Below are 16,377 nucleotides of genomic sequence, written 5' to 3'. Positions count from 1 at the left end.
TAGCTTGGGGATGGAGCCCAATTATAAACATGACATTCATTTATGTCTCGTATCCACCTTCAAACACAGCCTGAAGGTAATTGTATACATAATATTCGTAATAATTTTGTGCATGAAAGAAAGTTTGTGAACTGAACTGAAAACAAAAATGTCACTATTTCAGCCACCTATGTGGACAAATTTGGATTTTGGAGTATTTCAGTTGTTCGAATTCCAGATAAGGGATACTCAACCTGTATAAACAATGAACAAAGAGAGCCAGTGTGGGATAGTGGTTTGAGTGTAGACTACAACTCTGGAGAGCAAGCTTCAATTCCTATTCGGCCATGGAAACCCACTGAGTTACCTTGGGCAAGTCACACTCTGCAAGTATCAGAGGATGGCAGTGGCAAACCCCGTATGAAGAAATTTGCCATGATAGGTTCACCTGAGGGTTGCCATAAGTCAGAAATGACTTGAAGGCATACAACAACAACAACAACAACAACAACATAAGCAATGAAGGGTCTGGAGACAACCAGTGTGTTTCAGTGGTTTGAGTCTTGGACTACAGCTCTGGAGAACAGAGTTTGGCCATGGAACCCATTGTGTGGCCTTGGACAAGTTACTGGCCCTTATCACACGGAGGTTTTTGCCACTCTGATCCGACGTGACTGCGGGTCCAACGATGCGAATTCATGCGATAACGTGATGTATTATCACATGTGATTCCTTTCTATGGGAGCTCCTTCCGTGGCGCTTCTGCAGTGAATCCAAAGTGACTCCTCATTTTGGTGAATTTGGTAAAAAGTGAATTCACAGAATTCGCATTCAAGCTCACTTTGATTTCACTCTGAGTTGGTCTGGTGTGGTATGAAACTTTGCTTCCATCCTGGTACACCCGCCCAAACCTCCAAGGTCCCCCATTTCCCATGATGCCGTGCTGCAATTTTGTCCCATTTGCTTCCGGTACCTCCCCCTTCTTCCATTGCTGCCGAGGGGAAATGTGGTTGTTTCCGATGCCACTGAGGAAAGGGCAGAGAGCTACTGGGGAATGAATGTATTCACGGTTTAATGCGGACAGGAGACATGCTGGCAAGCAGGGCGAAAGCGGCTGTTTCCGATGCCACTGGGGAAGGCTGCTTGTGTGGCTGCAAAAACGGACCATATCTCCCAGAAAAAGAATGCTAGTTTGGGTGCCAAAACTAAAGCCCATAGAACTTGAAGCTGTCATTCAAGTGAAAGTGGAACTAGGAAGTGGCCCCATCTTCACCCCAGAAGTGCAAAGGTTCACGATGCGTTCAGCCCCCCACTGAGCATGCGCAAGGGTCCCAATTCGAATAGTTGAATCCGCATGGTATGCACCGGTGTGGTAATACAATTTGCACTTACTCCACTTTGCGTGAATCTGCATCACGTAACTTGCCTTGGAATCAATTCCCCCTCGATTCGGAAGGGCAACGGAAGGGCAACCAGGTGTGATAAAACATGTGCATTGTAACATGAATTCGCAAAGCTGAACCAGGAGTCACCCCGGATCTGAGCTGCAAAAACCTCAGTGTCACTGGCCCTAAGCCTCAGAGGAAGGCAAAGACAAACTGCCTCTGAACAAATCTTATGAAGAAAACCTTGTGATAGTTTTTTTTTTAAAGTCGCCATAGATCAGAAATGACTTGAAGGCACACAGCAACAACAGAAGGACCCGAAAGAAGAAAATGATAAATGATAATAATTCTAAAAAATAATTTTAAAAGATATTGATATACTCAAATAGTATACATTCTATAAAGCCTTCAGCAAAACCCCATGGTCCTATACCTCACTGCAACTAAATTACTGGCTAGAACTAAAAGTGTTAATTAAAATGATAACTGTAATCATAGCCCAATGTTGATGTGTTTTCATAGAATTATAGAATCAAGAGTTGGAAGAGACCACAAGGACCATCCAGTCCAACCTCATTGTGCCATGCAGGAAATCACATTCAAAGCATCCCCGACAGATGGCCATCCAGCCTCTGCTTAAAGACCTCCAAGGAAGGAGACTCCACTACACTCCGAGGGAGTGCATTCCACTGTCGGACAGCCCTTACTGTCAGGAAATTCTTCCTAATGTTGAGGTGGAATCTCTTTTCCTGCAGCTTGGATCCATTGTTCCTGGTCCTGTTCTTTGGAGCAGCAGAAAACAAGCTTGCTCCCTCCTCAATATGACATCCCTTCAAATATTTAAACAGGGCTATCATACCACCTCTTAACCTTCTTTTCTCCAGGCTAAACATCCCCAGCTCCTTAAGTCGTTTTATTACCCTCTTTTCCTCTCCCACTCAAAGTAACTTTTTTAGTTCTTATTCTAGTTCCTATTTTAGTTGTGCCCTTCAATTTTAAGTTACATATATATATATATATATATATATATATGCGTCACCTATCTCACCTATCAAAGGTTTGGAGGAAACTAGTTGAATCCATGGACTGGTGTGGTGAACAGATTAAAGCTTTCATTGGAGACTTCAAAACTGTAGCAGTGACCCAGGCAAGTTGCTAGGCTTTTGGGAATAAAGCAAATACAAGGTTGCTTTGGACTGGTTTTGAATTCACTCTTCTAGAACATGGCCACTTAGCCTGAAAAACCCACAAAAACTATGCTTTGGGTCACTTTGGAGGTATGCTGTTTAAATGAAACATGCATCTTAAGAGGCCAGAAGCTACACTGGACTGGAGCGTGGCTTTGGCATGGCTTCTGGCCTCTTAGGACACATGCATCATTTAAACAGCACACCTCCAAAGTGACCTAAAGCAGCTTTATTTTGGCCTGTCTGTACAGGCCCCTAGATGTAGATCCCTTTCACATGTCGTATCCTTAAGCCAGGTGTCTCCCATCCTATATCTATGCATTTCATTTTTCTGCCCAAAGTGCAGTACCTTACATTTCTCCGTGTTGAATTTCATTTTATTAGCTTTGATCCAGCCTTCTAGTCTATTCGGGTCATTTTGAATCTTGATCCTGTCCTCTGGGGTATTAGCTATTCCTCCTAATTTGGTGTCATCTGCAAATCTGATAAGTATGCCCCCAATTTTGTCATCCAAGTCATTGATAAAGATGTTGAATAGCACTGGGCCCAGGACAGAGCCCTGTGGGACCCCACTGGTCACTTCTCTCCAGGATGAAAAGGAGCCATTGTTGAGCACCCTTTGGGTTCGGCCGGTCAACCAATTACAAATCCATGCAACAGTTACCTTGTCTAGCCCACCTTTTACAAACTTGTTTGCAAGAATGTCACAGGGAACCTTGTCAAAGGCCTTGCTGAAATCAATATAGATCAATTGGAGGTTGTGTTTCCTCACCAGTTTCCCTATTCTGCCTATGGCTCCTTTGATGTGTGATTGAAAAAACAACCTTTCCTCTGAGTGGCTGTTTGCCTTCACTCCTATGGGTTTTTCTGGGCCTGGCCGCCCTTCTGATGCCTGAGGTGGAGAAAGCATTAGGCTGCAGAGCCCAGTCTAGTGATGCAGGAGAGAACAGTGTTGTTGTTGTTGTTGTTGTTGTTGTTTTCAATGTGTGGTTTCTTCTTCCCCTCTTCTATCTTCCCTGGCTGCCTCCCAGAGACTAAGAGCAGGAGGAGGAGGAGCAGAGGGTTGAGGCCTAGGAACCTTCCTGACCGGGGCCTGTTTCCAGGGGACTCAGCAGCAGGCGCTGCACAGCTAAGGCCTCCACGCGCCAGAGAGAGACGTTTCCCGAGGAGCCATGGCCGGCGGGCCCTAGCTCTGGAGGCGCCCTGAAGGTAAGCCCGGCCTCAGAAGCCCCGGAGGGCCTTTGGGGATTCCTCCTGAGGGAAAGGGGGCCAGGCGTCCTCCTTGCCCAGGACTCGTCCTCCATCTCCATCCACTGCCCAGGAGGAATGTTCCTAAATGTCCTCCATTTCCAGTCTTTTGAGATTCCTCTTGGAGGGAAGGTGGAAGCGCAGGCAAAGTGGCCAGGCGTCCTCCACTTGCCCTATATTTTCCAGCCTTCTGCCCAGGAGGGATTCCAGAATGGAGGACATCTTGCTCCTGGGCAGAAGGCGAAAGGGCAGGCAGGGCCACCCAACGTCCTCCTTTTCCAGGACATGTCCTCCATTTTCAGCCTTTTGTCCAGGGGAATTCCAAAATGCCCTCCATTTTGAGCATAATTCAGAAGCATGGATTTTGCATTCCTGTGGGTGTTTTGAGCCTTTATTATTTTGGTCATGTCCTCCATTTTTTTGAAGGTCCTCCCATTTTGCAGTGTCTTGTCCTCCTTGGCAGTTAGGGCATCTGGTCAGGGTGACCTGAGGTCTTCCTTTCCCAGTATCAGTCCTACATTTCCCAGCCATCTATCCAGGAGGGATCCCGAAACGCCCTCCATTTTGAGCATGGCGAAGTAGCATGACTTCTATATTTCTGTGAGTGTTTTTAGCATTTCTTTGCACATATCTTCCATTGTTTCTTGAATGTCCTACATTTTGCAGTGCCTCGCCCTCCTTGGAGGTGAGGACCTCTGGTTGTCCTAGTCACAGAGCAGTGAGCAAATGGGGGACAAGGTGACCAGGTATCTTAACTGTGAAGGAAGACAAGGCACTGCAAAATGTAGGACACAATTGAGGACATGACTAAAGAAAAGCTGAAAACACTCATAGAAATGTAAATGTGTAGTTCTTAGTTAAATTCAAAATGGAGGACATTTTGGAATTCCTTCTAGACAAAAGGTTGGAATGTAGGACAGGTCCAGGAAAATACTAGTACTTCTAGTATTTCCTCCTGTTTGCTTCTCCTGGATTTGTATGTTTCTAAATGTGCCGAAATGTTGTTTCTAGTGGTGGAACTGCAGTGTACCTAGTGTTGAAAGCAGCTGCTTGTACCTTGCTCAAAAGAGATTTTTCTCATTTGGTCGCCATGTCTGCCCAGCATTTGATCTGTGGGAAGTGGGACGCATTTTGTTGTCAGCTGCCCTCCAGTCGATCCCAACTCATGTCCACCCTGTGGATGAGCCATCTCCAAGACCCCCTGTCCTCCACTGTTCTACTTAGTTCATACAAATCCAGGCCCACAACCTCTCTGTTTGAGTCGGTCCATCTGGCCTCTTCCTCTCTTTCCACTGCCCCCTACTTTCCCCAGCATTATTGTATTTTTAATAAGATTCCTACCTTCTCACAATGTGGCCAAAGTACAACAGCCTCAGTCTTGGCTTCCAGGGCGATTTCAGGCTTGATCTGTTCTAGGACTCATTTGTTTGTCTTTTTTGCTGTCCATGGTATTCTTAGAATCATAGAGTTGGAAGAGACCCCAAGGGCCACCCAGTGCAACCCCCTCCCACCCAGGAACACAGAATCAAAGCATCCCTGACAGATGGCCATCCAGCCTCTAATTAAAGACCTCCAAAGAAAGAGACTCCACCAATCTATGAGGCAGCATGTTCCACGGTCAAACAGCTCTTCAGGTCAGAAGTTCCTCCTAATGTTTAGGTGGAATCTCTTTTCCTGCAGTTAGCATCTATTGCTCCAGATCCTGTTCTCTGGAGCAGCAGAAAACAAGCTTGCTCCATCCTCAATATGACATCCCTTCAAATATTTAAACGGGGCTATCACCACTTACTGTATATACTCATGTATAAGCCTAGAAATTTTAGTCAAAAAATTGACCCCAAAAACCTGAGTTGACTTATCCACGGATCAATGTATGTATTGTACTTTAAGTCTTATGAAAAAAGCAACCACCCCTTGGTGAAAGGCATGAGTATAATCTGTCCTGGAAGCACTGATCCCCCTTTACTCTGTTATCCATTCAGCCTTTAGTGTGAACACAAGGAGTTATGCCTTCTGGAATTCTGTAAGTTCTTTGGGATTGTCTTCCTTTGCTTCATCCTTTAGATCCTTTGTTATGTGCTTCTAAATTTTACCCTCGACTTAGCCATCGGTTATATCAAAATCCATTATTTTGACCCCCAAAACCTGCAGTCGATTTATAGTTTATTCAGGCCCATGAGCTCCCTGATTGAGTCTATCTATCTAGCACAGGAGTCTTCCACCCTTTCTATTGCCCTCCACCTTTCCTAGCATTATTATTGTCTTTTCAGGTGAGTTTTGCCTTTTCATAACGTGGCCAAAGTATAGACTTCGTCACATGGAGAAAATCGGTGGTTTAAACGGCATGAAAATCGCACAGTCACAATTAACATTTTCACATGATGCTGCTAAAGTGCCATTATCCTGGGCATAAATAGGCAATAAACAACAACAAATCATTCACGGGGAAATCCCAGGAATGATTTGTTGCTGTTTATTGCCTGTTTAATTCCCTGATTAAATGGCTCTTTAATGGTGATGTATGTGAAAATGTTACTCATGATTGTGTGATTTTTACATGATTTTCGCTGTTTAAACCCCCGATTTTCCCATGTAATAAAGTCCACTGACACATCTTCTTGGCCATCCATGGTATCCTCAGCACTCTTCTCCAGCACCATATATCAAATGAGTTGATTTTCTTCCTATCCACTTTCTTCACTGTCCAGCTCTCACATGGTGATGGAGAATATAATGGCTTATAAGATTCTGACTTTAGTGTTCAGCTGTATATCTTTACACTTTAGAATTTTGGATAGTTCTTTCATAGCAGCCACTCCCATTCCTAGTCTGATTTCTTAACTGCAGTCCCTATTGTAATCAATGTTTGATCTAAGGTATGGCATCACTTTTGCTATTTTGATTTCTTCATTATCTAGGTTGAATTTGTGTAGATCCTCTGTGGTCATTATTTTTATTTTCTTTATGTTCCACAGTAAGCCTGCCTTTGTACGTTCTTCCTTGATCCTCCTTAGTAGCTGTTCCAGGTCCATGATGTTTTCTGCTAGTAGTATGGTGTCATCAGCATATCTTAGAATTGTTGATATTCCTTTCTCCTGTTTTCATGCCTCCTTTTTCTGTGTCTAAGCGTGCTCTTTGCATAATATTTTTGGCATACAAGTTAACAGATAAGGTGAAAGGATGCAGCCTTGCCTGACCTCTTTGCCGACTGGAAATCATTCTATTTCTCTATTCTTTTCTGAAAGATGCCTCTTGTCCTGAGTATATGTTGCACATCAAGACAATCAGAGGTTCCACAAAGCATGAGTCATAGCTTTTTGTGATCTATGTAGTCAAAAGCTTTTCTGTAGAGCATAGAGGTTGAGGACAAGCTGTTGTGAAGATGTCTCATCCACAGGGTCACCATGAGTGGAGGTCTGCTGAAGAGCAGCTAACAACAGTAATAAGCTCCATTCTATGGAATTCTGAGATTTGTATTTCTACAAGGTCTTAAGCCTCCTTTGCTAAAGAGTGTTGATGCCTCACAAAACTACAATACCAAGAATTCTGTGGGATGGAGGCCTGGCAATTAAAGTGGTGTCAAACTGCATTATTTCTACAGTATAGGGTTAGCAATTTCCTGCACTCTGGCCTTCCAGGTATTTTGGACTTTGGCTCCTAGAATCCCAGACTGTTGGCCAAGATGGCTGAGATTTCTGGAAGCTAAAGTCTAAAACATCTGGGAGACCAGAGTTTGGGAATCACTGGCACCCACAGATTCCTGGAAGTAATTTCCATGTTAAAAGTTAATAAATGTGTGAATCTGTTCCTGCAGAACAGATTTGAGGAGCTATGGTTTTCAAGATGATGTTTCCATTTCCAGATCCTATTAGCCCCTGCTACCAGGGCTAGTGATGTGGAGTGATGGGAGTAGTCATTCATCAGTTTGGTTTATTTATTGCTTTATTTATTTCATTTATATCTTGCCTTTGTCCCAAAAGGGAATCAACAGCTGAATATTCACAAATTTCCAACTGTGGTAATAGAATCCAGGCATTGGAGGCTGTATCTATGACTGGGAAATTGTACCATGATAAACTAGCAGTTTATCACTGGTAATATTAAGGTAACATGATAGTTGAACCCTATCAAATGGGACCCTCCAGACTATAGATCCCTGAGATTAAACTTCAGTTAATTCTATAGAATTTATTTCTAAGTAGATTGATACACACATGCATCCTACAAGCACATGTACGCATGTATGCATACACACATACACAGGATCTGTTTATGTATGTTCTGTTGAAGATGGTATATCATTAAATACTGCTGTTCTGCCCAGCAGCAAGATTAAAAACATCAATACCGTATATACTCGACTATAAGTCGACCTCATGTAAGTCAAGAGCAGGTTTGGGGGGCAAAATTATGGATTTTGATATGTCCCTTGGATAAGTTGAGGGTAAAGTTTAGGGACATGCAACAAAGGATCTAAATGATGAAGCAAAGGAAAACAATGCCAAAGAACCTACAAAATTATGGCAGGCATAACTGTTTGGGCTCACACTAAAGGCTGAATGGAAGAGAGAGGAGAGGGAAATCAGTGCTTCCAGGACAGATTTCACACTTGCCTTTCACCAGGGAAGGAGTCCCTTTTTTATAAGATTTAAAGTATAGTATTTACATTGACCTTTGGGTAACTCGGTCTAGGTTTTTGGGATCAATCTTTTGACTAAAAATTCTAGACTTATACATGAGTATATACAGTAATTCTATAGCTGGTGAAATATTTTAGTGTCTGGATATCACAGCCTTAATTAAAATATTAAGTTTTTGTTCAGCCTTCTTATCCTCAACATTGAGTGTGGTAACTGCCAGTGTACATACAGTGGAGCCTTGTTATACGCTGGGGTTTGGTTCCAAGATCCCCCGTGTATAACAAAATCCATGTATGCTCAAGTCCCATTGAATATAATGACATAGCAAAATGGTGTCCCTTATAAAAAATGGAAAATCAAGGTTTGATAATTGAAATGTATACTTTTTTTGAACATTTTCAAACCATGGATGCTTGAATCCATGTATAAAAAATCCGTGTAAAAGAAGGACCAACTGTAGTAAGTTTCTTTTTTAAAAGTCCATATAGCAATATGAACAAACCAAAGTGTCAAGCAGCTCACTTAAAGAGAAGGTAATTTCTCTTAACCTAATTTTCCACCAGATGTTTTTCTTGCTCTTTCAGTGTGAATTAACATATAGGAGTAATATGGGTATTTGTTAACAAGTGCAGATTGGGAAGCAGGTAGTAGTTGCCTTGCCAAGTAAATGAGCAAGGACTCAACTGTGTTATGCGAAAAGTTCAGAGACATAACCATGTTAGTCTGAAATACCAGTATGCAAAGGGATTTTGTAGCACCTTTGAGAATAACTGAGCGAAAGAAGTTGTAGCATTAGCTTTTGTAGATTTGGTTTACTTCCTCAGATACAAGATTGAGTCTATGAAAGCTAATGCTACAATTTCTTTCTCTTGGTCTCAAAGGTGCTGCAAGATCCTTTTGCTTTTTGTGTTGTGCTGAGTAATTCATACAACTCCTTTTGCATGTTGAAACCATGCACAAAAAGCTTGTTGGATTTGCCTGGCCTAATTTAGTTTTTTGCTAACAACATATGTAACAAACTCACATATAGTTGTGTCATTATGCTTCACAAGGACTTATGGTAGTTGTCCTAGAGTTCCCCTTGTATAGGAAAAAATAATAATCATATGCTTTGATATGCATGGCATCCTCCTTCATAAGGCCAGTACACATATTAGTCCAGTGGATAGTAAGGTTAGTGTCTGCAGGCAAGGAGGCTGGGTGAATTGCCTCTACTATATTTATTTTTGATTATGATCTTGGTAATAAAGAAGTAGTAAGGGCACAAAATGCTGTTTTTTGTGTGTGAGTCTGTAAATGGGTACAGGAAATTTTCTGTGCTTCCATATGTTTTAATGTGCTGAACACTTATTGGCTGACTCAGAACCTTTGAACCATTTAACCAGTAGATATTCAATATGGATGCTCCTTTGTATGTGTTTCTAAACTATTGCTGCTTTTCAATGAAGGGAATAGCACTTTACTTGAACTGTAGAGACTTTCTAAATATATCAAAGCATTCAGTGCATCTAAAAATTATCAAGATACAACATAAATTCACAGAAAGAGTGAAGATGAATAACACCACTAAATCTGCATTGCACACTGCAGAAATAATCTAGGTTGATACCACTTTAACTGCTGTGGCTCAGTGGAATTCTGGGAGTTGTAGTTTGATGAGACATTTAGCCTTCTCTGTCAGAGAGCTCTGGTGACACAACATACTATAATTCCCAGAATTCTGTTGAGCCATGGCAATTAAAGTGGCGTCAAACTGGATTGTTTCTGTAGTGCAGATGCAGACCAAGTTGCATTCATAAATGCATGATATTCTTACACTTAGAAACTACATAAGAGAAATAGCTGGTATTCTCAGAGGTAAATGAAGTTATCACCATTCTCATTGATCTCATCCTCTCTAAACACATTTAACTTTCAATTCTGTTCCGCATGTCAGGTTACTTGAACAGTAATCTTTCCTGACTATTCATAGAATTTCTTTCAAAATATTAATGCAGGCTGCTGAATATCCTCTTTTTATATTGGCTAACTACAGTGCACAGTTAAGTACACTATTAAGCAGTCTCATTTATGCTAATAAATAATATGGCATCTGACAAAATAAATCTCTAAAAGTGGCAGCTTAACATGTTGCACAAACTCAGTGTCCCTCCATCTGGGGTAACAGTGCCCCTGCTAGTTATTTATATACCCAGCACTGGTTCTGAATTTTGCTTTCTCTCCCACCCCAAAAACTGCTATTGGGGTAAATTTGAAACCATTATACATTTCATTAAGTTTATCATAGCTATAATTTCAGGTTTTTAGTACTTTTGCTGTAATTGTTATGCTAAAAACAGGCCTGCTTCTGTTGTCCAGTATCACATGTTTCTGACATTTGTCTTCCCTATCATATTAATATTTGGCTAAGACCAAGGAGAAGCTGCAGTTGTGACAGTCTGCCTTTCTTGTTGCCAGTAGAATAGGGCTCTAGTCCTGGTACATCAGGAATAGGTATCCTTGTATCCTCCACATCTAGACTTGCAAAGCAATTAATTAAAAATTACAATTTTGTTGATTTAAATAGGATGTTTTAAATTGCATTTTATTTTTATTTTTTTAAGATTGTGAATAAAATACTAATTTTCTCTTTTGATTCTTATTTTTAAAATAACAGTCAAAACTGAATTTCCTCAGAACCTACTTGTTAAGCCTATATCTACAGACTCATAAAAATTAATTCGTGGCCGTGGTGTGCCTACATACATTGTTACCTAAGATCAAAGATAAAGAAACAGGAACACTTCTATTTCTAATGTCATCCATAGTTTTTGTGGGTTTTTGGGGCTATGTGGCCATGTTCTAGAAGAGTTTCTTCCTGACGTTTTGCCAGCATCTGTGGCTGGCATCTTCAGAACTTCTATTTCTGTTTTAAAACAGCTGTGGTTTCCCACACCTGTCTCTTAGACTGAGGGATTGAGGGTCCTTTGCCACTTGTCAGATAATCTGGATAGTGTCTGGGCACATCTTATCTATTCCTGATCACCTGAGTGCCCACATCATGTTGGTAGATAAGTCAGGCAGACCAAAGAAGCCTCTACACTGTAGAAATAATGCAGTTTGACCCCACTTTAAATGCTGCAACTTCATCCTGTGGAATCCTGGGATTTGTAGTTTTGCAAGGTCTATTGCCTTATCTGCCAAATCCTGCTGGCACTTCACACAAATACAAGGATTTTTGTAGAATGGAGCCATTTCTTCAGCGTAGATGCACCCAGTGTTAACATTAACACTCCACTTAAACATTCTTAAGGATCTTATGATGTTTATATGAGAAATTGAGAATTTTCTTTGGTACTATTTCAGGCTATTTATCATAAGCATTCCTAGATATATAAACATACCATTCCCTTTAGGGAGAAACACAAGACATGACAATGTCTGGGCACTCAGCCTTATATTACATTCCAGGTAAGGCATGCCACATTACATTAATTACACTACAGTATATGGCCATAAAGATGTTATACTTCCATCAAGACTTTCCTAAGGGCTGAACCTTTATCTTTTTATTCAGATCTTTAACAGGCTTGATAATAACTAACACATGTAAGAACATGATTCTTCTAAACTATCTAGCATTTTCTCCATTACAATCATCCATTATGTATGTATGTATGTATGTATGTATTCTTAGTCTAACCTAAATGTCAATTTTACCAGTACTAGCTAAATCAGCATTTGGGGACAGCATGTCATTTCCAACTATAGGGCTATTAGAAACAGCATAGCTGATTATCAAAAAGCATCTTTGTGCATTGGAGGCATGCAAAGTAGCCTAAATTTTTGGCTCTGTCTAAACTTGATTTTCTCCTTCCACCCACTCAGCTAATCCTTTGACCATCAAAACAAAGGACTCACTACTTCTGTTATATCTCTGTCCAATTGAAATATAGATCCTGATGATGGAAGTCATTGTAATCCTTCCTATTATTGTACAGCCAGTGTTTATCTTTTCTCAAATCTACTTCTCTTCTTGAGTACAGGCATTTTCCTTATCTTATTTACATTCCAGAGAGCATCTGGCATTTTCCCCAGACTGATATTAAACCTGAAGCCAGTTTTCTGCTGACACAGACAAGCAGACTCTCAGAGAACTAACTGCTTTAATTATGGTAGTTCTTATGCTGTGTCTTACACTCTGTAGGTATATTCCTGGGCAGAAAAATTGGCAATAAAATATATCTCTGGCCTGTAACAGTTTCCATTTTTGAACTAATATGAGGAATGTGGAAGATGGGCACAGAATACATTTATTTACTATTGAGATTAAAAATAAACTGAAAGTTGTAAAAAAATATTTTTGAAAAAGTAGAACAGGCCACTGACCCAGTCTAAATTCTCTTTGGTGTGTTCAGTTGAAGATCTTCCACCATCTGCATCCATTTGGCTCCCTGGTGCTTTCTGTGTCTGCTGTCCTCTGTTCCTTGATGGGAACAATCCCAGGTATAATACCTATATAGAGTACCCAGATACTCATAGATAGGCAAATGCTGTAATATAAGTATGTAGGGCAATAGATGGGCAAATGTATGTGTGGGCTCATAGACAGGCAAATGCTAGTAATATCAGACCACCATGACTGAACAGTGCTGCAATAGCAAATGTGAAATAATTTGGTAATATATAAGATTTAGTTTGAGAGGCCATGGCATAAATCCAGTTTAGTCTTAACTCAAAAGATTCATGAGTGTTGACTTATTAAGTATCCATTGAGTCAGTGGCTCTACTGTAGCTGATACTGAGATCCAAAACACACTGCAGAAACAATCCAGTTTGAGACCATTTTAACTGCCCTGGCTCAGTGCTAGGGAATCCAGGGAATTGTCATTTATTGTGGCACCAGAACTCCTTGACAGAGAAGGCTAAATGTCTTATGAAACTACAGTTCCCAGAATTCCTTAGCATTGAGCCAAGACAGTTAAAGCAGTCTCACACTGAATGATTTCTGCAGTGTGTTTTGGACCTAAGAATTGAATTTAGGCTTAAGTACTGTTGAGTCTGTGTGAACAATTTACTGCTTGTATTTATTACTTTCAGCGCCTATAATTTACTGCAGGTAATGAATATATTATGAGTGTGTGTGTATGTGTTTTTATGTGTGTATTATTTTCTAATAAATAAATAAAAATAAAGTTTTCTGGGGGGAAATACATGAATTATACCCACCTTAAAGTTGTAAACAGCTCTACTGAAATTAATACATTTCAATGTTCAGATCTGTGCTATTATTAAAAAGAGTATATGAATAACTATCAGGGAAACTTTATTTAAATCAGTGGTTTAAATCAGTTATTGTTCATTTAAAGTTGCTATCAAAGAAAGTGCTTCTTTCACTTTGATTTCATTCTAGCAGCACCTCTGTTGTAAACCACCTTGCGTCCCAAACTGGGAAAAATGCAGGATATGAAATAATAATGATAATATACAATTGGTAGCAATTTGCACTAAGCAAGAATTGTAATCAGAGATTGTGATCTCTCTTTGTCATCTTATTTTTATTTTCCAAAAAAGGAAGGGCAGTGGTTTTAAAAAATGGTAATAAAATGCTTTAGTGACTAGCAAGATCCTGTCCCTTTTTTATCAAATCATCAATATTCATAAGAACAGCATAGAAAAATAGAGGTAACGAGACAAGGTGAAGTAATCATAATAATCACAGTAAATGTAAATTGTAGAATAGTTCTAGACTGGAGATTACAGATATAAAAGCTGAGATAACAAAAATGTTGGGATAGAGTGGATACATTCTTTTTTCATTTTTTAAAATGTGAACCGTGGGAAATATTGGGGGGGAGTGATTTCTGTGGAACATTTTCTTTTTTTAGGATGAAACATCTTGGTTTTGCTCACTCATTGTGACACTATGATGATTCTTATGTAAGCCTATCTACTATATTAGAATGTGATAATTGCTGTGTGTACTGCTAGATTAACATCATTTGGCTACAAAATGCATTTTTGCACCTAGTCAGTTCTAGACATGTGCTTCATAAAAAGAGCTTATTGGGCCTTGCCCGCTTGTGAAGTACATTTTGCCTTCTGGTGGCCTGTGATCCTACTGGTTTCCATTTTTCAACTTCTATTTTCTTCTCCAGTGGCAAAACCTGTGCAGTAAAGTTTTTTTTAATTAAACATTTGTATTTTACTTATTTCCACAAAAAAATTAAGGTGGGCGTTGACAAAAGTAAAAGTATGAATTACATAGCTTTGTAATCAGAATGGTAAGTTAAGACTTGAAGGGGCGCAACAACAGCAATGTTAGAAAGAAGCAGTAGTGGGGGGAAACAGCAAACTACCGGAAGCAGCAGCAAAAGTTTATTTTTGAACAGAATAGCAGTTAAAGCAGAACAATATAACAGCCTTCTACAAAACAAATACTAATCTTAAAATATCTTGCCTAGAATTTGGAACTATATCATAATTTGTTTCCCAAATTATCTAGTTCTAGTTCTTTACACCTCATAAAGTATTCAGTGGACCAGAATCTTAAATAGACTGCATAACAGTGACCTACAAAATATTGTAACTCTCTTATTTGAATTCTTCAATTCTTTAAAAACATGTCATAGAAAAGTGCTTGTATTCATTATTGCTGATGTGCTGTTAATTAGTATTGCTGCTGATTTACATCTTACAAGATGCCTAGCTCATTCAATTAGCTTGAACTTTAAGTAACCATTGCCACTAATAAGAGAAGCCAAAGCAACACTGATCTCATACTCAAATACAGATACAATACCACACTTGTTGATACAATTTGCTATGAGTTATGATGCCTGCAGAAGACCACCCTAGTGTTAACAGATTTTTGGTGGCTCTGCCATACTCAGTTGGGTTGTACATACTGTCTTCAGATTTACGTAAAATCCTTATGGTCAGATATTTCAAATGTCTTTAGCAGGCCAACAATAACAACACAAACTTTGATTTGCTTGTGGCATCCGTGCAACTGTGTGACAATGTTAAAGTGATTTGTTTATTTGTTACCTTTTCATCATATTTTCTTTTTGCCTCATTGGTTTCTAGAATTCCTTTGTAGCAGTCCGTAGGATGATTTCCTCCTTGCAATTTACCTTTTACTTTACAGATTAGTTTTTGTCCATCTAACATGTTTTTTATCTTGATCCAGTTGACCGCATGCGTGAAGTGATAGCGTCCATTTGCCAATGACCACACACATCTATATCACCTCCAGGGCTTTTACCAATACCTATTAATATAATTTCTGTCAGCATAACTGTTTGTGCCCATGCTCCTGTGTCCTTGCAAGCCTTTTATAAACCTTTGGTTCTAGATGCTTCACCATTCTAAGGAATTATGAGGGATGATGCACAAAGGATCCTGCTGCAAAGAAGTTAGGCAGTATTGCTTCTGTTGTTCATAGCCATGGAAACTAGTCAGTTTCAGGCACAGACACTAAGGCCGCATACAGACAGGCCAAAATAAAGCTGCTTCGGATCACTTTGGAGGCATGCTGTTTAAATGATGCATACATCCTAAGAGTCCGGAAGCCACGCCAAAGCCATGCTCTGGTCCTAAGGCGCTTTGGTGTGGCTTCCAGCATCTTGGTACGCATGCATCATTTAAACAGCATACCTACAAAGTGACTTGAAGCAGCTTTATTTTGGTGTGTATGTACAGGCCCTAAGTCCCCAAACATCTTTCAAGAATAGAAGAGCTTAATATATTTGTCCAGCAAAGGTTGTAAATATATACATTTCTTCTAAATGAGCATAGTGTTTGAAAATCAGTCTGGCTGAATCCAAATACTTTATGTGATACAGCTGCTGACCTGCAATAAATACTGTGCGTTTTTCTCCTATATGTTTATCATTAAGTTAATACCCCCATCCAAAAGTGCACTGAAGTCTGTAAAATTTCTTTTGAAAGTTTCTC

General features: G+C 39.9%; 1 protein-coding gene across 1 annotated transcript in view; it reads left to right on the top strand.

Annotated features, from left to right (window-relative positions):
• The first annotated feature begins 2,445 nt into the window (after positions 1 to 2,445).
• USPL1 (ubiquitin specific peptidase like 1) overlaps positions 2,446 to 16,377 on the top strand; it is a 32,857-nt gene continuing 18,925 nt past the window's right edge. The window contains exons 1-2 of the mRNA XM_089508457.1: positions 2,446 to 2,511; positions 3,641 to 3,760. Coding sequence (XP_089364583.1) covers positions 2,446 to 2,511; positions 3,641 to 3,760 — 186 coding nt within the window. The remainder of the gene's footprint in view (positions 2,512 to 3,640; positions 3,761 to 16,377) is intronic.

The sequence above is a fragment of the Sceloporus occidentalis genome, unplaced genomic scaffold (genome assembly GCF_023333645.1).
Source record: "Sceloporus occidentalis isolate IW3139 unplaced genomic scaffold, rSceOcc1.0.p SCAF_2, whole genome shotgun sequence".
Classification (NCBI taxonomy): domain Eukaryota; kingdom Metazoa; phylum Chordata; class Lepidosauria; order Squamata; family Phrynosomatidae; genus Sceloporus; species Sceloporus occidentalis.
Note: the sequence above shows the minus strand (reverse complement) of the source record. Positions and strands in the feature narration are given on the sequence as shown.